Source organism: Gobius niger (assembly GCF_951799975.1).
Source record: "Gobius niger genome assembly, chromosome: 1".
Lineage (NCBI taxonomy): Eukaryota > Metazoa > Chordata > Actinopteri > Gobiiformes > Gobiidae > Gobius > Gobius niger.
In genome coordinates this window covers 3,101,873-3,122,159 of record NC_136852.1, presented here as the reverse complement: position 1 = coordinate 3,122,159, position 20,287 = coordinate 3,101,873, and the positions used below count along the sequence as shown (strand labels likewise).

At 39.5% G+C, this 20,287-nt stretch overlaps 1 protein-coding gene across 2 annotated transcripts in view; it reads left to right on the top strand.

The window, feature by feature from the left end:
- LOC306976505 (aldehyde dehydrogenase family 3 member A2-like) overlaps positions 1-19,001 on the top strand; it is a 41,273-nt gene extending 22,272 nt beyond the window's left edge. The window contains exons 1-10 of one of the 2 annotated variants that reach the window (XM_079574441.1): positions 2,545-2,673; positions 5,189-5,352; positions 6,716-6,947; positions 7,753-7,838; positions 8,855-9,063; positions 11,946-12,063; positions 13,261-13,402; positions 14,730-14,896; positions 14,983-15,082; positions 18,598-19,001. In XM_079574441.1, the coding sequence (XP_079430567.1) occupies positions 2,637-2,673; positions 5,189-5,352; positions 6,716-6,947; positions 7,753-7,838; positions 8,855-9,063; positions 11,946-12,063; positions 13,261-13,402; positions 14,730-14,896; positions 14,983-15,082; positions 18,598-18,920 (1,578 nt within the window). In that variant the 5' untranslated portion in view covers positions 2,545-2,636 and the 3' untranslated portion in view covers positions 18,921-19,001. Of the gene's footprint in view, positions 1-2,544; positions 2,674-5,188; positions 5,353-6,715; positions 6,948-7,752; positions 7,839-8,854; positions 9,064-11,945; positions 12,064-13,260; positions 13,403-14,729; positions 14,897-14,982; positions 15,083-18,597 lie in introns of those variants that run through there. The other variant, XM_079574442.1, reaches the window with a different exon arrangement.
- Positions 19,002-20,287: the final 1,286 nt, after the last annotated feature.

Below are 20,287 nucleotides of genomic sequence, written 5' to 3'. Positions count from 1 at the left end.
AATCATAGTTACTTATTGTATCGCAATGAGCATCGTGATATGTATCGGATCGTGACAAAAGTGGATCATCCCAGCCCTATAAAGTACTGCTTACTCTGTAGCCTACTTTACTAGCTTTTTGAAGTAATTGTACTTTTTAAGTAGTTTTTTCATACAGTATATTTTATTTTATTGTAAAATGATAATGACGAATCTGTTTCTTACTAATCACTAGTAAAAAATATTGTTACCTTTTCCACTTGAGTAAATATTTATGTGGCAAATGCATCATTTTGATCAATAAAACAGATGGGCTCCTTTTTCTTTAGAATTATTTGTTTTTTCTGTATTTTCTTGGAATTTTTGTTGAAATGTAACAGTTTCACATGATTTTATGCGATGTTTCTCACAATTTATGGCGTCATTGAAAATAACTCAGACTTTTATGCTCAAATTATTCACAGTAACATTTTCTCCAAGCACTTTTTTACTTTTACTTGAGTCACTGTTGGAGCCACTACTTTTGCCTTGTACCGGTACTTGAGTAAAAAGTATTTCAAAGTAACGTTACTCTTACTTGAGTACATCTAAAATCAAATAAACCAAATAAAACCATTGTTTTAACCATTGCTCTGTCTTTTATATTTGGTTGTTGATCATATTGGCAATATTGGCCATTTTCAAATAGTCTGCCAAAATGTCATGAAGACACTGTTTTCATTTTTATGTCAATAATCTACAGCAAAAGCTTCAAGTTTTCATATTATTTCCTTTTTTACCAGTCGTCTCTCGTCTTAACATGTCTTTAACCTCTTATCACCCGCCTGAACCAAATGCATTCTGTCCTCTTTGGCTATTATATAGGCCTGTGTAACACCTCATTTGAAAGCTAAGACCCACAAAACTGATCTTTTTCCTCGCATTGTTGCTGTGTTGTGTCACCTTTTGTATGTTTTTTTTTTTAGTTTAGAGCTTAGAGTTTTTGTAATTTTTTTAGTTGAGTTTTTGTCACATTTTTGTTGAATTTTTGTCACTTTTTGGTTGAATTTTTGTCACTTTTTTGTTGAATTTTTGTCACATTTTTGTTGAAATTTTGTCACATTTTTGTTGAATTTTTGTCACATTTTTGTTGAATTTTTGTCACATTTTTGTTGAATTTTTGTCACATTTTTGTTGAATTTTTGTCACATTTTTGTTGAATTTTTGTCACTTTTTTAGTTGAGTTTTTGTCACATTTTTGTTGAATTTTTGTCACATTTTTGTTGAATTTTTGTCACTTTTTGGTTGAATTTTTGTCACTTTTTGTTGAATTTTTGTCACATTTTTGTTGAATTTTTGTCACATTTTTGTTGAATTTTTGTCACATTTTTGTTGAATTTTTGTTGAATTTTTGTTGAATTTTTGTCACTTTTTTGTTGAATTTTTGTCACATTTTTGTTGAATTTTTGTCACTTTTTTAGTTGAGTTTTTGTCACATTTTTGTTGATTTTTTGTCACATTTTTGTTGAGTTTTTGTCACATTTTTGTTGAATTTTTGTCACATTTTTGTTGATTTTTTGTCACTTTTTTAGTTGAGTTCTTGTCACATTTTTGTTGATTTTTTGTCACATTTTTGTTGAATTTTTGTCACATTTTTGTTGATTTTTTGTCACATTTTTGTTGAATTTTTGTCACATTTTTGTTGAATTTTTGTCACATTTTTGTTGAATTTTTGTCACATTTTTGTTGAATTTTTGTCACATTTTTGGTGAATTTTTGTCACATTTTTGTTGAATTTTTGTCACTTTTTAGTTGAGTTTTTTTCACTTTTTTTGTTTTGTTTTTGTCACATTTTTGTTGAATTTTTGTCACATTTTTGTTGAATTTTTGTCACATTTTTGGTGAATTTTTGTCACATTTTTGTTGAATTTTTGTCACTTTTTAGTTGAGTTTTTGTCACATTTTTGTTGATTTTTTGTCACATTTTTGTTGAATTTTTGTCACATTTTTGTTGAATTTTTGTCACATTTTTGTTGAATTTTTGTCACATTTTTGTTGAATTTTTGTCACATTTTTGGTGAATTTTTGTCACATTTTTGTTGAATTTTTGTCACTTTTTAGTTGAGTTTTTTTCACTTTTTTTGTTTTGTTTTTGTCACATTTTTGTTGAATTTTTGTCACATTTTTGTTGAATTTTTGTCACATTTTTGGTGAATTTTTGTCACATTTTTGTTGAATTTTTGTCACTTTTTAATTGAGTTTTTTTCACTTTTTTTGTTTTGTTTTTGTCACTTTTTACATCCTTGTTTTCTTCTCATTTTTTGTGGCTGTTTTGATGCTTTTTTCCCAAGAAGCTTTTTGATTAAAGCCAAACTGGAGAAAATGGGATCCGTTCAGGTGGGAGTTAAGAGGTTAATGAAACTAAAGTTTATTTTTGCAGCTCATCTCATTAATATTTCATGGCGCCGCTTGAAAATGCATCACGTCAACAGTTCGGAAATAATATTCTCGTGCGTAACTCCCGTCCTCCTCCTCCTCTCGGTGAGCACGTGGGCGCGGGCCGGGGGTAAACCGATCCAGGATCAGCCACAGTTGGATAAACACGGGACAAAGCGCTCCGAGCGGGGCAGACGCGGGCGCGGACGGAGCGCACGGAGCGGGGACACGAGAGCGAGCGGATGGTGTATTTAGCCGTTTGTTCCACCATGCCTCCAGGTAAACACGCGCTCATCTCATCCGCAGCGCGCGCGGACACCGGTGCGGACTCGCGTTTGAGTGAGTTATGAGGCGCGTTACGGTTTGGGTAAGACGTGGATCCACTTTACGCACGAGGAGGAGATCAGACGCGGCTCTGTTTGGGAAATGCTTTTACGCAAACTCGATTTACTCACGTATCTTTATGACGTCACTGCACTTCTTAGAGTAGTTCTTTCCACGTATTGAGTACTAATATTTTTGAAGTAACGGGGCTCTTACTCGAGTAAACACTTGGGTACACTTTCCACAACGTCCCACAAGAGGCGGTCGAGTATGGCTAAGATATTTACTCAAGTAAGAGTAAAAGTACTTGGAGACAATGTTACTTGAGTATTGTGAGTAACTGAGCGGAAAAGTCAGATTTATGTGTCAGTTGCGACATAGATTATGAGAAACAAAACATGAAATAATGATAAGACAATCCGAAAAAATAATAACAATCAAGAAATACATCTTTTTTACACGTCAAAAGAAACAAATACTTCATTTTGATATTACTCAAGTAGAAGCTAAGTTGTTATTATTTAATGGGGGTAATATTTCATCTACTTTTGGGGTTTTTGCCATGTTACAATGTTCGATGAAGGTTCTTGAGTCCTCTCCTGTACTCTGTAGTTGACAAGGCCGTGGGAACCCAGGGTGCTGAGGGCGCTACAGCACCCCCTGGTGGATCGTTTACGCATTAACCCCTTAACTCCCGCCTGAACCGAGCACATTTTCTCCAGTTTGGCTTTACCCCAGTCCAAAAGCTTCTGGGAAAAAGGTGTGAAAATAGCAACAAAACTGAGACGAAAACGATGATGGAAATGTGAGAAAAAAGTGCGACAACATTGATGAAAAGTGACGGAAAATTGATGAAAAAGTGGCAAAAATGTCACAAGAAATGGACAAAAAATGGATGAAAAAATGACCAAAATGTAACAAAAAATGAAAAAAAAAATTGATTACAAAAAATTACGAAAAAATGAAAAAAAAAATTAACAAAAAATAACCAAAAAAATGACAAAAATGTGACAAAAAATTACAAAAAAAATGTCCAAAAAAAGGACAAAAAATGTGACAAAAAATGACAAAAAAAAATGATGGAAAAAAAATCTGATGACGTGAGGAAAAAGATCCTCTCGGTTCAGGCGGGAGTTAAGAGGTTAAAGGAACAGGCCACTGTTTTTACATACTGAGATATGTTCTTACCTTAGCTTAGACGAGTTCATGTGTACCTGTCTGGTCTTCACGTGTGTCCTCAGTCACGTAAACACAGACGGCGTTAGCATTAAGCCTCTCCTCCTCTATAGCTCCAAACCAGGTGAAGATAGAAGCTACCAAGCTCTTCCACGTTTTCCCTATTTAACCTTTTAACTCCCGCCTGAACCGAGAGGATCTTTTTCCTCACGTCATCAGATTTTTTTCCCATCATTTTTTCATTGGGTAGTCAACTAATTTTGGTTACACTTTTTGTCATTTTTTTGTCATTTTTTGTCAAATTTTAAAAAATATTTTGTATATTATTTTTGTATATTTTTGTAACATTTTGGCACATTTTTGTCAATTTTTCGTAATTTTTTTATCACATTTTTCATCAATTTTTCGTCACTTTTTTGTCACATTTCCATCATTGTTTTCGTCTCAGTTTTATTGCTATTTTCACAGCTTTTTTTCCAGAAGCTTTTGGTGTAAATGGGATGATTAGAGGGTCTTTCATCTCCCCCTGTTGTCTCTGGCCAGAAAACCACACTTGCAATTTGACTACCATCGGACCGGAGCCACCAATACACACTAATGGAATCACGAAGCAGAAGCTAGCAGGCTAACGGGCAAAGCTACCTGCGGGCTAGCGCCGCTTAAACAGTATTTACAGCCAAGTTTGAGTGATTTCCATTGTGTTATCAGATGTACAATATCCCTCTGTCCCTTTGTCTTTTCTATCAGCGTAGTATAGTAGTAGTAGTACGATCACGGACGATTAATAAGTTAAATAATCTCAATTTACTATGACACCTGCAGTTGCGCTTATGGCCTCTAGGGGCAAGAGTTACTTAGTACTGCTTTAAATGTCCTGCACCTTCCTGCAAAATGTGTTTGACCTCCTTTAGTATTTGTAAACTTGGACATATAAAGCATTTGTATCAATTTCATGAACTTATAGATTAGTTTTGTTGTATTTCTGTGACAGTGGCTCTGAGAAGTGACCCTGTAAGTTGTGAAATGTGCCTTTAAAGTCGTCCCTGTGAAGAACTGTGATGCTCAAAGATCAGGAAAGTTAGGAATGAGTTTGGAGATAACGTTGTATTTTGGTGTCTTCCTCCTTCATTGTTTCCAATCTAATAATCAGGTAAAGCGGGGTAAATATGTGGTAAAAATCTAAACCAACCTAAAGTGATGAAACTATGACTGCGCAGAGATGAGGTTAACAGAAACAGAGACGGGACTAAACCTCCTCAAACCTGAACAGTGAAGCAGCTCTTGCATGTGGCAGGTGGGAGTTTGGAGCGCCAGGCAGCGACGCGGGCTCGGCAGGCCTTTCTCAGCGGGAGAACGCGCCCCCTGGAGTTCAGACTGCAGCAACTGCACGCACTGCTGAAGATGATCACGGAGAGAGAGACGGACATCGCCACCGCGCTCAAACAGGACCTGAACCGGGTGAGGACAGAGGAAGTGTGAGCGATGTTCTGGAGAGTGACCTGAGTTTGAACTTCAGAGAGTGACCCCAGAGAACCTCGCATCTGCTGCTTTAATCATCAAAAAGCACAGAAAGTTAGCCATTTTATACTCACTACTGGCACTTTTCTGAGTGACAGTGCAGGATTTTAGAGGCAGTTGAGGTGAACAGGTCTCATTCTACACATTAGGACATGACTGGAACATGTAGGGGGAGGAAAACATAGATATCATATAATAGAGGCTAGATATCTCGTATGTGCTGCTGGCTAATGGAGGGCGACGTCCGCACACGGCGGCCATCTTGCCACAGAGAGCTCGCTCACTCAAAACTTTGTGTTTTATGGTGCATGAACTTTTTTTTTTTTAGTTTAGTTTTTTTCGAACAATTTAAAGAGGGGGTATTATGCTTTTTTTCAGTCCCATAGCACCAGTCTATATCACACTACAATGATGACCAAACCTTCTGTTGGTCTGTCAATGCAGTAAATTAGAATAACTGCCTTGTATAAAATGTCTCTCTCAAAATGGCTGTAGTGAATGTCTTGAAATAGGCCTCTGTCTCTTTAAGAACCTCTGAGCCTTTAGACACGCCCCCTCCACACGCTGTCTGTGGCATCAGTGGGGAGGGGGTTCTGCTGAGGAGCAGTGGTTGGTTTCTCGGCTGGTGACGAAAGCTCGGAGGCGTCTCCAGGAGGTGGGGGCGTTCCTAGGAGGACTCAGGCAAAGCTATCCCTAAAATGGCCGCCATCAGAGTTTTTACAGATGACTCAAAAATACGTGAATGTGCCAAGGCAACACTTCAGGCATGTTTTTAATGAGGGAATGACATAATAACATGATTTAAAGCTTGAAAAAGTCAATTTTGCATAATACCCCCCCTTTAAGACATGTATCCTTTATTATATGATATCTATGGAAGAAAATACTTAATTTTAGCATTTTTAAACACTCTATAGTCCCTTTAAGTCAATCTGCTTATCAATCTACCTCGAAGAGCAGCTGTTTGTTTAGCTTAATTCAAAGGACCTTCTGTAGCGTTAAAATCTCAAAGGTCTGTACATTCATTCATGATTTCTAACGAGGCTTTGAGCTAAATGTGGTCGATGGTTGACAACAGCAGAAAAGGATCGTTCATAAATTTGAAACAATTGATGGCTAATGCTAACGGCTATAGGAAAAACGCTCCTCATACGTTAGGATCAAACGCCGCCTCCCCTTTTCTTTCTTTGTTACCTCTTAACAACATGATGCTAACGTCCTGTACAGCGACTGTTTCCCGTGGACAGGATCGTGTTTCCTGTCACAGTTTAGTTAAAACGTGCCTGTGGCCTCTCGCCCTCAGAGCCAGTACGACACGCCGCTGCTGGAGCTGACCGGTTTGGAGAACGAGATAAAGCTGGCCATAGACAAGCTGTCGGTGTGGGCGGCTCCTCGCGCCGTGGAGCGGTCCGTCCTGACGCTGTCGGACCAGGTCTACGTCCGGCCTCAGCCCCTGGGAGTGGTGCTCATCATCGGGGCCTGGAACTACCCCTGGGCCCTCACTCTGGGGCCCCTCGTCGGAGCCATCGCCGCAGGTGCACACGCTTTTGGACGAGTTAATGAGATAGTGATGTGGCTTTAGTTCGAAGACGGCCATGTTTGTGACGGTTTCTGTTTCATGTGGATCATTCCAGGACTTACAGACACTTTAATAGGGCTGGGTAACAATACATATTTATTTATACCGGTACTTTAACGATACCTGAAGTGCTTGGTCACTTCTAACTTCACCCCATTTGGAGCTATAGGGATATATGCTGGGAGAGGCCAAATGCTAACAACATCTTTAGTCTTTTTGCGTGACTGAGGGCACGCACAGAGACCAGACAGGTACACATCAACTCGTCTAAGCTCAGGTAAGAACATATCTCAGTGTGGAAAAACTGTGGCCTGTTTCTTTAACGAGAGAAGGGTGGAAAAAAATGTATTTTTTTTTTCTTTTTAACCAAATGTTTCCTATTTTTTCCCAGTTTTTGTCCGTACATTTCAGCAATTTTTTTTCATTTTTTCCCCAAATTTGTTTCATGTGTTTTTTCCCAAAATTTCTTAAATGTTTTCTTTTTTTTTTTCTTTATAAAAAACCCCCCAAAATCCTCAATTTTGCCCAAAATTTTTACACTTGTTTTTCCCATTTTTCTATTTTATTTTCAACTCGTCGTTCACTTTTTTGATGACCAACAGCATCAAAACTTGAATATTAAGATTTTACACTCATCTCATCTGTATTGACATTCAGTGATCAGTGGAAACATTTGTGGCTCTTCCTTGTGGAGATTCTGAATGAAAACACTGCTCACTCAGAGAAACTCACGGCTCTCTCTCTCTTATGGTTGTGTCCAGGAAACGCGGCGGTGGTGAAGCCGTCGGAGCTCAGCGAGTGCTCGTCTCTGCTGCTGCGGGCGCTGCTGCCCAGATACTTGGACAAGGTCAGGCTTTACTCTGTGTTCACTTCAGTTCAGGGATATGTGTTGTTCATGTGATATCAGCAAAGCCATGCAGGAGGACACAACAACTCCTTTCCTTCTGCTGTTGGAGTGAGAAGATGTTACTGTTCATAAAGTTCACGCTTTTTACATGTTGACAAAATTATCTGGACGTTTTAGTCATAGGTTTAGTCTCATGAACTCCTTTAACTTCTTAACTCCCACCTGAACGGATCCCATTTTCTCCAGTTTGGCTTTAATCAAAAAGCTTCTTGGGAAAAAAGCACCAAAACAGCCACAAAAAATGAGAAGAAAACAAGGATGTAAACGCAACAAACGTGACAAAAAAATCAAGAAAAATGTGACAAAAATTCAACAAAAAGTGACAAAAACTCAACAAAAATGTGACAAAAAAATCAACAAAAATTTGACAAAAATTCAACAAAAAGTGACAAAAACTCAACAAAAAATGTGACAAAAACTCAACAAAAATTCAACAAAAATATGACAAAACTTCAACAAAAATGTGACAAAAACTCAACAAAAATTCAACAAAAATGTGACAAAAATTCAACAAAAAAGTGACAAAAATTCAACAAAAATGTGACAAAAATTCAACAAAAATGTGACAAAAATTCAACAAAAATGTGACAAAAATTCAACAAAAAATGACAAAAATGTGACAAAAACTCAACAAAAATGTGACAAAAATTCAACAAAAATGTGAAAAAAAATCAACAAAAATGTGACAAAAATTTAACAAAAATGTGACAAAAATTCAACAAAAATGTGACAAAAATTCAACAAAAATGTGACAAAAAACTCAATCAAAAAGTGACAAAAATTCTACAAAAATTCAAAAACTCAACAAAAATGTCACAAAAATGAAAAAAATAAAAATAAAAAATGGGTGGTAAGAGGTTAAGTCACGTTTTAATCAGAAAATGACTCCCTTTGGCTGTAATGTTGGAGGTTTGTTTCTCCCGGGTCAGTCCTGGTTCACCGTCCTCTCTCTGCAGGACCTGTACCCGGTGGTGACCGGGGGCGTGAGCGAGACCCAGGAGCTGCTGAGACAGAGGTTTGACCACGTCTTCTACACGGGCAGCAGCTCCGTGGGGCGGCTGGTGATGGAGGCGGCGGCCGCTCACCTCACCCCCGTCACGCTGGAGCTGGGCGGGAAGAGCCCCTGCTACGTCCACCCGGACTGCAACATCCGGGTCGCGGCCAGGTAGAATTTACATTTACTTTGTTATTGATATTCACCTGGTCCAATGTCATTCATTTTCAAGTGACGTGTGTTTTTTCGGGGACTATATTGGCCAAAAACCGGGACAACTGGGACAGAGACTCAATGAAACTGGGACAAATCAGTGGTTTTAGATAAATCTATTGGGACATTGGACAAAGGGTTCAAAACTGGGACAAACCCGGATAAACAGGGACTTCTGGTCACCCTGCCTTTTGCAAAACTCCGCCCCATAACGGTTATTGTCCATTCATGCCTCATAACGACCGTTGCTACCAGATGTTCCCCAGATCTTCTTCCACATAAAAACTGTGTATTTCCTCCCCTTTCAGAGCCGTAAAATAAAGCTTTTGGTCTGAAGTGATGGATTCGGGGAACAGGCCAAAACAATTGCCGGAACACTCTCATTAGCTCTTAACTCCCGCCTGAACCGAGAGGATCTTTTTTCCCATCAGATTTTTTCCCATCATTTTTTTGTTGGGTATTCAACTCATTTCAACTTTTTTGTCATTTTTTGTCACATTTTTATCACATTTTTTATCACATTTTTTCATTTTGTTTGTAATTTTTTGTCACATTTTTTATCACATTTTTGTAATTTTTTTTGTAATTTTTTGTCACATTTTTGTCATTTTTATGTCAAATTTTTATCACATTTTTGTCATTTTTTTGTCACATTTTTGTCATTTTTTGTCACATTTTTGTCACATTTTTGTAATTTTTTCGTACATTTTTTGTTTGTGACATTTTTGCCACTCTTTCATCAATTTTTTGTCACTTTTTTGTCAATGTTTTCTCACTTTTTTGTCACATTTTTGTCTTTTTTTGTCTTTTTTTGTCTTTTTTTGTAATTGTTTGTAATTTTTTGTCACATTTTTATCACATTTTTGTCATTTTTTTGTCCATTTTTTTAATCAAATGTTTGTCATTTTTTGGTCAATTTTTTATCACATATTTGTCACATATTTGTCATTTTTTTGGCTTTTTTGTGTCTGTTTTTGTGTCAGTTTTTGTCATTTTTTTGTAATTTTTTGGTCATATTTTTATCAATTTTTTGTCATTTCTTTGTCAAATTTTTTGACAATTTTTTATCACATATTTGTCACATTTTTGTCCTTTTTTTTTGTCAATTTTTTGTCAATTTCTTTGACATTTTTGTGACATTTTTGTCAATGTTTTCTCACTTTTTTGTCACATTTCCATCATTGTTTTCGTCTCATTTTTGTTGCTATTTTCACAGCTTTTTTCCAGCAGCTTTTGGATTGGGGTAAAGCCAAACTGGAGAAAATGTGCTCGGTTCAGGTGGGAGTTAAGGGGTTAAACACCATTATATCAGACCAAATATTACCCGGATCCTTTAGCCTGAAAAACTGAAAGGTGGGGGATCAAAGCACACGGGACATCGCGGCTGGAGAATCGTGATTAATATGTCACCTCGCTGAATAAGAACCACAGCCACGGGGGAGACAGAGCCACTGCAGCCTCTGAAACCCCCACAGCAGGAGCAGCAGAGCCAGACTTCCAAAATTTAATTAGTTTCATGCAAGTTTTAGTCTGGAAAAATATAACTTTGACTGAAATCATGAATGATTTACTCAATGAAAGTGACACTGGCTGATCCAGAACAACGGTCTCTCAGAGGTAACAATAATCCAACCTTTATCCTCACTCTGCGCCTCAGTGTCAGACACAGACCGGGGCAGATGAGTCATCGCTGCCCTCGCCCAGTGAAGAGTGAGCTGCCCTTATGTGCCTGTGTGGTGCCAGGGCAGGTCCAGGGCCAGGCACACGGACTTTAACCCACAATGGACAGTGTTTGTGCTTCTGTTGTGGTGTAAAGAGGTCGGTGCTGTTATAGCTTTTAGAAATATTAACCTCTTAACTCCCGCCTGAACCGAGAGGATCTTTTTCCTCACGTCATCAGATTTTTTTTTCCATCTTTTTTTTGTTGGGTATTCAACTCATTTTTGTAACCTTTTTGTCATTTTTTCGTAATTTTTTCGTCATTTTTTCGTCCATTTTTTTTGTCAAATTTTTATCACATATTTGTCATTTTTTTTTGGCTTTTTTGTGTCTGTTTTTGTCAAATTTTTGTAATTTTTTTGGTCAATTTTTTATCAATTTTTTGTATTTTTTTTGTCATTTTTTTGTCAATTTTTAATCACATATTTGTCACATTTTTGTCTTTTTTTGTCTTTTTTTGTAATTTTTTGTCAATTTTTTATCACATTTTTGTCATTTTTTTTTCAATTTTTTAACAAATGTTTGTCATTTTTTGGTCAATTTTTTATCACATATTTGTCACATATTTGTCATTTTTTTTGTCTTTTTTGTGTCAGTTTTTGTCAAATCTTTGTGATTTTTTTGGTCATTTTTTATCACATAATTGTCTTTTTTTGTCAGTTTTTGTCAATTTTTTGTAATTTTTTTTGGCAAATATTTATCACATTTTTGTCATGTTTTCATACATTTTTTTTAATCAAATTTTTGTCCTTTTTTGTAAATTTTTTGTCAATTTCTTGTGACATTTTCGTCAATGTTTTCTCACTTTTTTGTCACATTTCCATCATTGTTTTCGTCTCAGTTTTGTTGCTATTTTCACAACTTTTCTCCAGAAGCTTTTGGACTGGGGTAAAGCCAAACTGGAGAAAATGTGCTCGGTTCAGGTGGGAGTTAAGAGGTTAAAAGCTGCAATAACAAAAAGAGTGATCAGTAGATGTTTTATATCCACTGGGATGATATGGGACGACCAGCTCTACCATCTGCACCACTGCCGCCCCGATTATAGGCTCTAAAAAACACTGTGGTGGATATTTGTTTGAAGGGATTCCTCTCTGATCGTTGTGTGTTTGTTTGTGTTTCAGGAGGATCACGTGGGGGAAGTTTGTGAACTGCGGTCAGACCTGCATCGCTCCAGATTACGTTCTGTGTGAGCCCAGTGTCCAGAACCAGCTGATCGAGTGCATCCGCCTCACGCTCCTGGTACTGGCACCTTTACACTCTGGGTTAGTCCTGGACAGAGGGAGTGAATCTGAACCAGGATCTGTCCCAAAGAGCTCAGATTACATTACTGGAGGAGTCATATTTCTATAACTAAATTAAAAGTAGTTAATGAGACACCTGAGTGACAATATATTGATTTTGTGATGCGATGCCAACACTTTTAATGGCGATATATTGATACTTTTGACGACATCATGCATACCGTAGATTCTCTAATACTGGCCTGTATTCCATTAGCGGCCGGGTCTCTGACAGAGGCCGGGGCTCTGACAGAGGCCGGGTTCGCGGTTGGCGGAGGCAAATTAAAGCCGGTCTCTAAAACAGGCCGGGGCTTTTATTAGAAACTATAGCGGTAGAAATATTCCCCATGTTAGGAATTTGTCTCATACTGGTGTAAATGAAAACTCGCGTGCAGGAAGTAACAAACGGGAACCCGGGCCGATGGGGACGCTGCGGAGGAGCTGATCCGAGCGTAACTTTGACACAGATTTAGCCACTTTTCAAACCTCCTGTGACTATATTTGGAAACAAATGTTGTGTGACCCTCCAGGGTTTTAATAAAGTCTCCATCGCGTCTTCAAAGCACGTCCAGCTGCTCCGTGTGCAGGTCAGTCCCACGCCTCAAAATAACTCCTCGATCAGCGCGAGCGTCTCGTCTTCTCTCGGGTCAGTCTCATGATCGATCACAAACACAAACGCTCCGTCTAAACTCGCCTTTTACACGAGATAACAACAAATAATCCGGTCCGCGGTAAAAACGAAACAGAAACCTGCAGTGAGACTGATGTCAAAGCTCCGCTAACAGCAACGAAACCCTTCCTGTTGTCCCGACAAAATAAAAGGCGTCAATGTTCCAGCCGCTGGGAGAGGGTTTGAAATGTTAGTTAATAAATGAACCTAATATTTTAGGTGCAAATGGACACAAATCTCTTTATTTTCCTGGTCGTCCATTTTGCTCAAATAGAAATAAAGGCCTGTCTCTAATTGTGGCCTGGTTCCAATAAAGGCCTGGTCCTGATGCCCTTGAGTAAATAAAGGCCCCGGCCTATATTAGAGCATTTACGGTAGTTACATATTATATCGGTTATTATGTGCAATATATCATTATCATAAGGTAATTGTCATTTAGTCCATTTTAGATTAACTGTCATCCTCCCTCTATTTCGTTTTTTTCAGGAGTTTTACGGCGCCGACCCCAAGAGCTCTCCGGATTACGGACGCATCATCAACCAGCGCCACTTCAACAGGATCCTGAGTCTGATGGAAGGCTACAACCCGGTGATCGGGGGCCAGAGCGACGCTTCGCAGAGATACATCGGTGAGAATCTGCGTCCTCATCGTTGTTATTCAAACCCTTGAGTAAAAGCCCTCGCTCTGCTCTCGTTTCTGTGATGACGGTTTCTGGTTTTCCCTCAGCTCCTCCCGTAAAGCCCTCGCTCTGCCAGGGCCGGACTGGGACTGAAAAACAGCCCTGGACTCTGGTCAGCCTGGTCCAAATTAGCATAAATGCGACACTTCCACAAAGACATATGTGAACCTCTTACCCCCCGCCTTAACCGAGAGCATTTTCTCCAGTTCGGCTTTACCCAAATCTAAAGGCTTCGTAACTGGAGAGCGACGCCTCATTTGAAAGCTAAAATCTAGAAAAGTGACGGTAACTTTTTGTCACGTTGTCGCTGCATTTTTGTCATGTTTTAGTGGCTTTTTGCTGCTTTTTCGTCACTTTTTTGTGGCTTTTTCGTTGTGTTTTCGTCACTTGGTTTTTTGTCATGTCTTTGTTGTTTTTTCATTGCTTTGTCGTAATTTTTTCATCACATTTTGTTCTGTTTTTGTTGCTTTTCCAGCACATTTTTGTTTTAGGATGCTTTTCTTTTATGCTTTTAGATTTGGATGTGTTTTCGTCACTTTTTTGTCACTTTTTCGTCACTTTTTTGTCACTTTTTTGTCACTCTTTTGTCACTTTTTCGTCACTTTTTCGTCACTTTTTTGTCACTTTTTTGTCACTTTTTCGTCACTTTTTCGTCACTTTTTCGTCACTTTTTTGTCACTTTTTTGTCACTTTTTTACCACTTTTTTATCACTTTTTCGTCACTTTTTCGTCACTTTTTCGTCACTTTTTTGTCACTTTTTCGTCACTTTTTCGTCACTTTTTTGTCACTTTTTTGTCACTTTTTTATCACTTTTTTATCACTTTTTCGTCACTTTTTCGTCACTTTTTTATCACTTTTTCGTCACTTTTTCGTCACTTTTTCGTCACTTTTTCGTCACTTTTTCGTCACTTTTTTGTCACTTTTTTGTCACTTTTTTGTCACTTTTTCGTCACTTTTTCGTTGTGTTTTCGTCTCTTGTTTTTCGTTGTTTTTTTGTCATGTTTTTGTTGTTTTTTCATTGCTTTGTCTGCAATTTTTCGTCACATTTTGTTGTGTTTTTGTTGCTTTTCCAGCACATTTTTGCTTTTGGATGCTTTTCTTTTATGCTTTTACATTTGGGTAAAGCTCGGTTACGCCCGGGATAAGGGATAAGAGGCCAGACCGGTGGCCCGAGAGCCAGTGGCCCTTCTGTGCTCTTCCAGAACGGACATATGGCCAGTCCGCCCCTGCGCTCTGCTCTTGTTGCTGTGATGACGGTTTCTGGTTTTCCCTCAGCTCCCACGGTGCTGCGGGACGTGCCGCCTCAGTCCCGGCTGATGCAGGAGGAGATCTTCGGCCCGGTGCTCCCCCTGGTGGCCGTGAGCGACATCGACGACGCCATTCGGTTCATCAACGAGAGAGAGAAACCCCTGGCTCTGTACGTCTTCTGCACCGATCAGAAGGTCAGAGTCTGTAGCTCAGGTTCCAGCGTTTGGAGCGTTGGATTTCGTGTGGTAAAGTTCTTGTAAAGTCGTCTGTTTTGCTGTAGGGGATCGAGAAGATGCTGGAGGAGACGACGAGCGGCGGCGTGTTGGTGAACGACGTCCTGATGCACTACACGCTGAGCTCGCTGCCCTTCGGAGGAGTCGGTACAGTACAATCTTTAATCCTTTAAAGCAGATGAACTAACACGGTTTAAGACGATGTTTACAAACTGGAGCTCAGTCAAAGACTCTGGGAAAAAGCACTTTAAAACCCATGCCCTTATATCATAGACGTGATTGAATTAAACTTTATTGTGGCTCTTGGGGAAACATGTTCTGAGCACATTTCAGATGCAGCTCATAAAGAACATGAGACAGATTAAAACAACTGTTAGGGCAAAATTGTTATTTATACACAAGGCAACTCAATGCCTCTTACAAAAGGAGATGTGCGAAATTGTGTTGGAAGTTTTTTCTTGGGTAGGAGGAGTGAGAAGGTCATGAACACAGATGCAGAAGGATTGGGGGCGTGGTTAGGGAGGGGATGTGTGTGCAGTTATTTGCATCGTCCTTGAAACTAATGTGTTTCATCACATTGTTGACACTTTTTTGTCACATTTTTGTCACTTTTTCGTCACATTTTCTGCACATTTTTGTCACTTTTTCTGCACATTTTTGTAACTTTTTTGTCATATTTTTGTCACTTTTTCATCACTTTTTCGTAACATTTTTATCACTTTTTCATCACTTTTTCGTCACTTTTTCGTCACATTTTTGTCAATTTTTCATCACTTTTTCGTCACATTTTTATCACTTTTTTGTCACTTTTTTGTCATATTTTTGGCAATTTTTTGTCATATTTTTGTCATATTTTTGGCAATTTTTCATCACTTTTTCGTCACATTTTTGTCACATTTTTGTCATATTTTTGTCACATTTTTGTCACATATTTGTCATAGTTTTATCACATTTTCATCACTTTTTCGTCACTTTTTCGTCACTTTTTCGTCACATTTTTGTCACATTTTTGTCATATTTTTGTCATATTTTCATCACTTTTTCATCACTTTTTCGTCACATTTTTGTCACTTTTTGTCACATTTTTGTCACTTTTTCGTCACTTTTTCTGCACATTTTTGTAACTTTTTTGTCATATTTTTGTCACTTTTTCATCACTTTTTCGTAACATTTTTATCACTTTTTCATCACTTTTTTGTCACTTTTTCGTCACATTTTTGTCAATTTTTCATCACTTTTTCGTCACATTTTTATCACTTTTTTGTCACTTTTTTGTCATATTTTTGGCAATTTTTTGTCATATTTTTGTCATATTTTTGGCAATTTTTCATCACTTTTTCGTCACATTTTTGTCACATTTTTGTCATATTTTTGTCACATTTTTGTCATAGTTTTATCACATTTTCATCACTTTTTCGTCACTTTTTCGTCACTTTTTCGTCACATTTTTGTCATATTTTTGTCATATTTTCATCACTTTTTCATCACTTTTTCATCACTTTTTCATCACTTTTTCGTCACATTTTTGTCACATTTTTGTCACTTTTTCGTCACTTTTTCGTCACATTTTTGTCACTTTTTCGTCACATTTTTGTCACATTTTTGTCACTTTTTCATCACTTTTTCGTCACTTTTTCGTCACATTTTTGTCACTTTTTCATCACTTTTTCGTCACTTTTTCGTCACATTTTTGTCACATTTTTGTCACATTTTTGTCACTTTTTCATCACTTTTTCGTCACTTTTTTGTCACTTTTTCGTCACTTTTTCGTCACTTTTTCGTCACTTTTTCATCACATTTTTGTAACATTTTTGACACATTTTTGTCACTTTTTAATTTTTTTATTTAATGCCATTTTATTCTAGTTGTGGTCCTTAAATAGCTGGGAGAATCCGGGGGATGGCAAGAAGACATAACCAGAAATAAAACAACAGTCTCAACTTCAGAAAGAGAAAGAATTAATGAATGTGTTTATTTTGAATTTGTCTTCGACAGCGGCTTCCTGAGTGTGTGATGTTGCTTTTTGAAATTTTTACAATTTTCCTCAACATCTGCACCTCTTTACGTGTGTGTTGCTTCTGAAACCGCAAGTCAAGTTTACAAACTGCTCTCTGGCCTCTTTCACTGATAAAACAGTTGCTTCTGTAATTGTAGATCAATCAAAGTCCTGTTTGTGGACATTATGAATTCATTGGTTTATGTGAGCCTAAAACTTTGAAAGAATGTTCTGAAAATAAACTCTTTATTCAAATTAACAGCAGAAGCGCGACGAAGTTTCAGTTTTGAACTATTTGCTGGGGCTTCATTTTTCCCATAAGTTGACATAAAGTAAATAAAATTATGTTTGTAGTCGTCTATCTGCATGATTTAACTCCTCTGTCTTCTTCTCCATAAACCCTCTGTCTTCTTCTCCATAAACCCTCTGTCTTCTTCTCCATAAACCCTCTGTCTTCTCCATAAACCCTCTGTCTTCTTCTCCATAAACCCTCTGACTTCTTCTCCATAAATCCTCTGTCTTCTCCATAAACCCTCTGTCTTCTTCTCCATAAATCCTCTGTCTTCTTCTCCATAAATCCTCTGTCCTCTTCTCCATAAATCCTCTGTCTTCTCCATAAATCCTCTGTCTTCTTCTCCATAAATCCTCTGTCTTCTTCTCCATAAACCCTCTGTCTTCTCCATAAACCCTCTGTCTTCTTCTCCATAAACCCTCTGTCTTCTTCTCCATAAACCCTCTGTCCTCTTCTCCATAAACCCTCTGTCTTCTTCTCCATAAACCCTCTGTCTTCTTCTCCATAAACCCTCTGTCTTCTTCTCCATAAATCCTCTGTCTTCTTCTCCATAAACCCTCTGTCTTCTTCTCCATAAACCCTCTGTCTTCTTCTCCATAAACCCTCTTTCTTCTTCTCCATAAACCCTCTGTCTTCTTCTCCATAAACCCTCTGTCTTCTTCTCCATAAATCCTCCTTCTTCTTCTCCATAAATCCTCTGTCTTCTTCTCCATAAATCCTCTGTCTTCTTCTCCATAAATCCTCCTTCTTCTTCTCCATAAATCCTCTGTCTTCTTCTCCATAAACCCTCTGTCTTCTTCTCCATAAACCCTCTGTCTTCTTCTCCATAAACCCTCTGTCTTCTTCTCCATAAACCCTCTGTCTTCTTCCCCATAAACCCTCTGTCTTCTTCTCCATAAACCCTCCTTCTTCTTCTCCATAAACCCTCTGTCTTCTTCTCCATAAACCCTCTGTCTTCTTCTCCATAAACCCTCTGTCTTCTTCTCCATAAACCCTCTGTCTTCTTCTGCATAAACCCTCTGTCTTCTTCTCCATAAACCCTCTGTCTTCTTCTCCATAAACCCTCTGTCTTCTTCTCCATAAATCCTCTGTCTTCTTCTCCATAAATCCTCTGTCTTCTTCTCCTTAAACCCTCTGTCTTCTTCTCCATAAACCCTCTGTCTTCTTCTCCATGAATCCTCTGTCTTCTTCTCCATAAACCCTCTGTCTTCTTCTCCATAAACCCTCTGTCTTCTCCATAAACCCTCCTTCTTCTTCTCCATAAATCCTCTGTCTTCTTCTCCATAAACCCTCTGTCTTCTCCATAAACCCTCCTTCTTCTTCTCCATAAACCCTCTGTCTTCTTCTCCATAAACCCTCTGTCTTCTTCTGCAGGCCACAGTGGGATGGGCCGGTATCACGGGAAGCACTCGTTCGAGCAGCTGAGCCACATGCGCTCGTGCCTCGTGCGCTCGCTGGCCATGGAGAGCGTGAACCTGTCCCGTTACCCGCCGCAGGACCGGAGGCGGGCGCGGCGGGCGAGGATGGCCATGAGGGCGCCGCTCATCGACATGTCGCGCCGCACCTTCGTCTGGGCCGTCAGCGCCACCGTCATCGCCGTGGTGCTCATGGTCACCCTGGTGGTCATTCTGCTCATCGCGGCCGGACTCAACTGCACCTGCTGGTACTGGAGGGGCATCTACAACTACTTCTGGTGACCTGAGGGACATCTACAACCCCTTCTGGTGACCTGAGGGACATCTACAACCACTTCTGGTGACCTGAGGGGCATCTACACCTACTTCACCTACTTCTGGTGACCTGAGGGGCATCTACAACTACTTCTGGTGACCTGAGGAGCATCTACAACTACTTCTGGTGACCTGAGGGGCATCTACAACTACTTCTGGTGACCTGAGGAGCATCTACAACCACTTCTGATGACCTGAGGGGCATCTACAACTACTTCTGGTGACCTGAGGGGCATCTACAACTACTTCTGGTGACCTGAGGGGCATCTACACCTACTTCTGGTGACCGGAGGGGCATCTACAACTACTTCTGGTGACCTGAGGGGCATCTACACCTACTTCTGGTGACCGGAGGGGCATCTACAACTACTTCTGGTGACCTGAGGGGCATCTACACCTACTTCACCTACTTCTGGTGACCTGAGGGGCATCTACACCTACTTCTGGTGACCTGAGGGGCATCTACAACTACTTCTGGTGACCTGAGGGGCATCTACAACTACTTCTGACGACCTGAGGGGCATCTACAACTACTTCTAGTGACCTGAGGGGCATCTACAACCACTTCTGGTGACCTGAGGGGCATCTACAACTACTTCTAGTGACCTGAGGGGCATCTACAACTACTTCTGGTGACCTGAGGGGCATCTACAACCACTTCTGGTGACCTGAGGGGCATCTACACCTACTTCTAGTGACCGGAGGGGCATCTACAACTACTTCTGGTGACCGGAGGGGCATCTACAACTACTTCTGGTGACCGGAGGGGCATCTACAACTACTTCTGACGACCTGAGGGGCATCTACAACTACTTCTTGTGACCTGAGGGGCATCTACAACTACTTCTGGTGACCTGAGGGGCATCTACAACCACTTCTGGTGACCTGAGGGGCATCTACAACTACTTCTGGTGACCTGAGGGGCATCTACAACCACTTCTTGTGACCTGAAGGGCATCTACAACTACTTCTGGTGACCTGAGGGGCATCTACAACTACTTCTGGTGACCTGAGGGGCATCTACAACTACTTCTGGTGACCTGAGGGGCATCTACAACTACTTCTGGTGACCTGAGGGGCATCTACAACTACTTCTTGTGACCTGAGGGGCATCTACAACTACTTCTGGTGACCTGAGGGGCATCTACACCTACTTCTGGTGACCTGAGGGGCATCTACACCTACTTCTGGTGACCTGAGGGGCATCTACAACTACTTCTGGTGACTGGAGGGGCATCTACACCTACGTCTAATGACCTGAGGGGCATCTACAACTACTTCTGGTGACTGGAGGGGCATCTACAACTACTTCTGATCACCTGAGGGGCATCTAC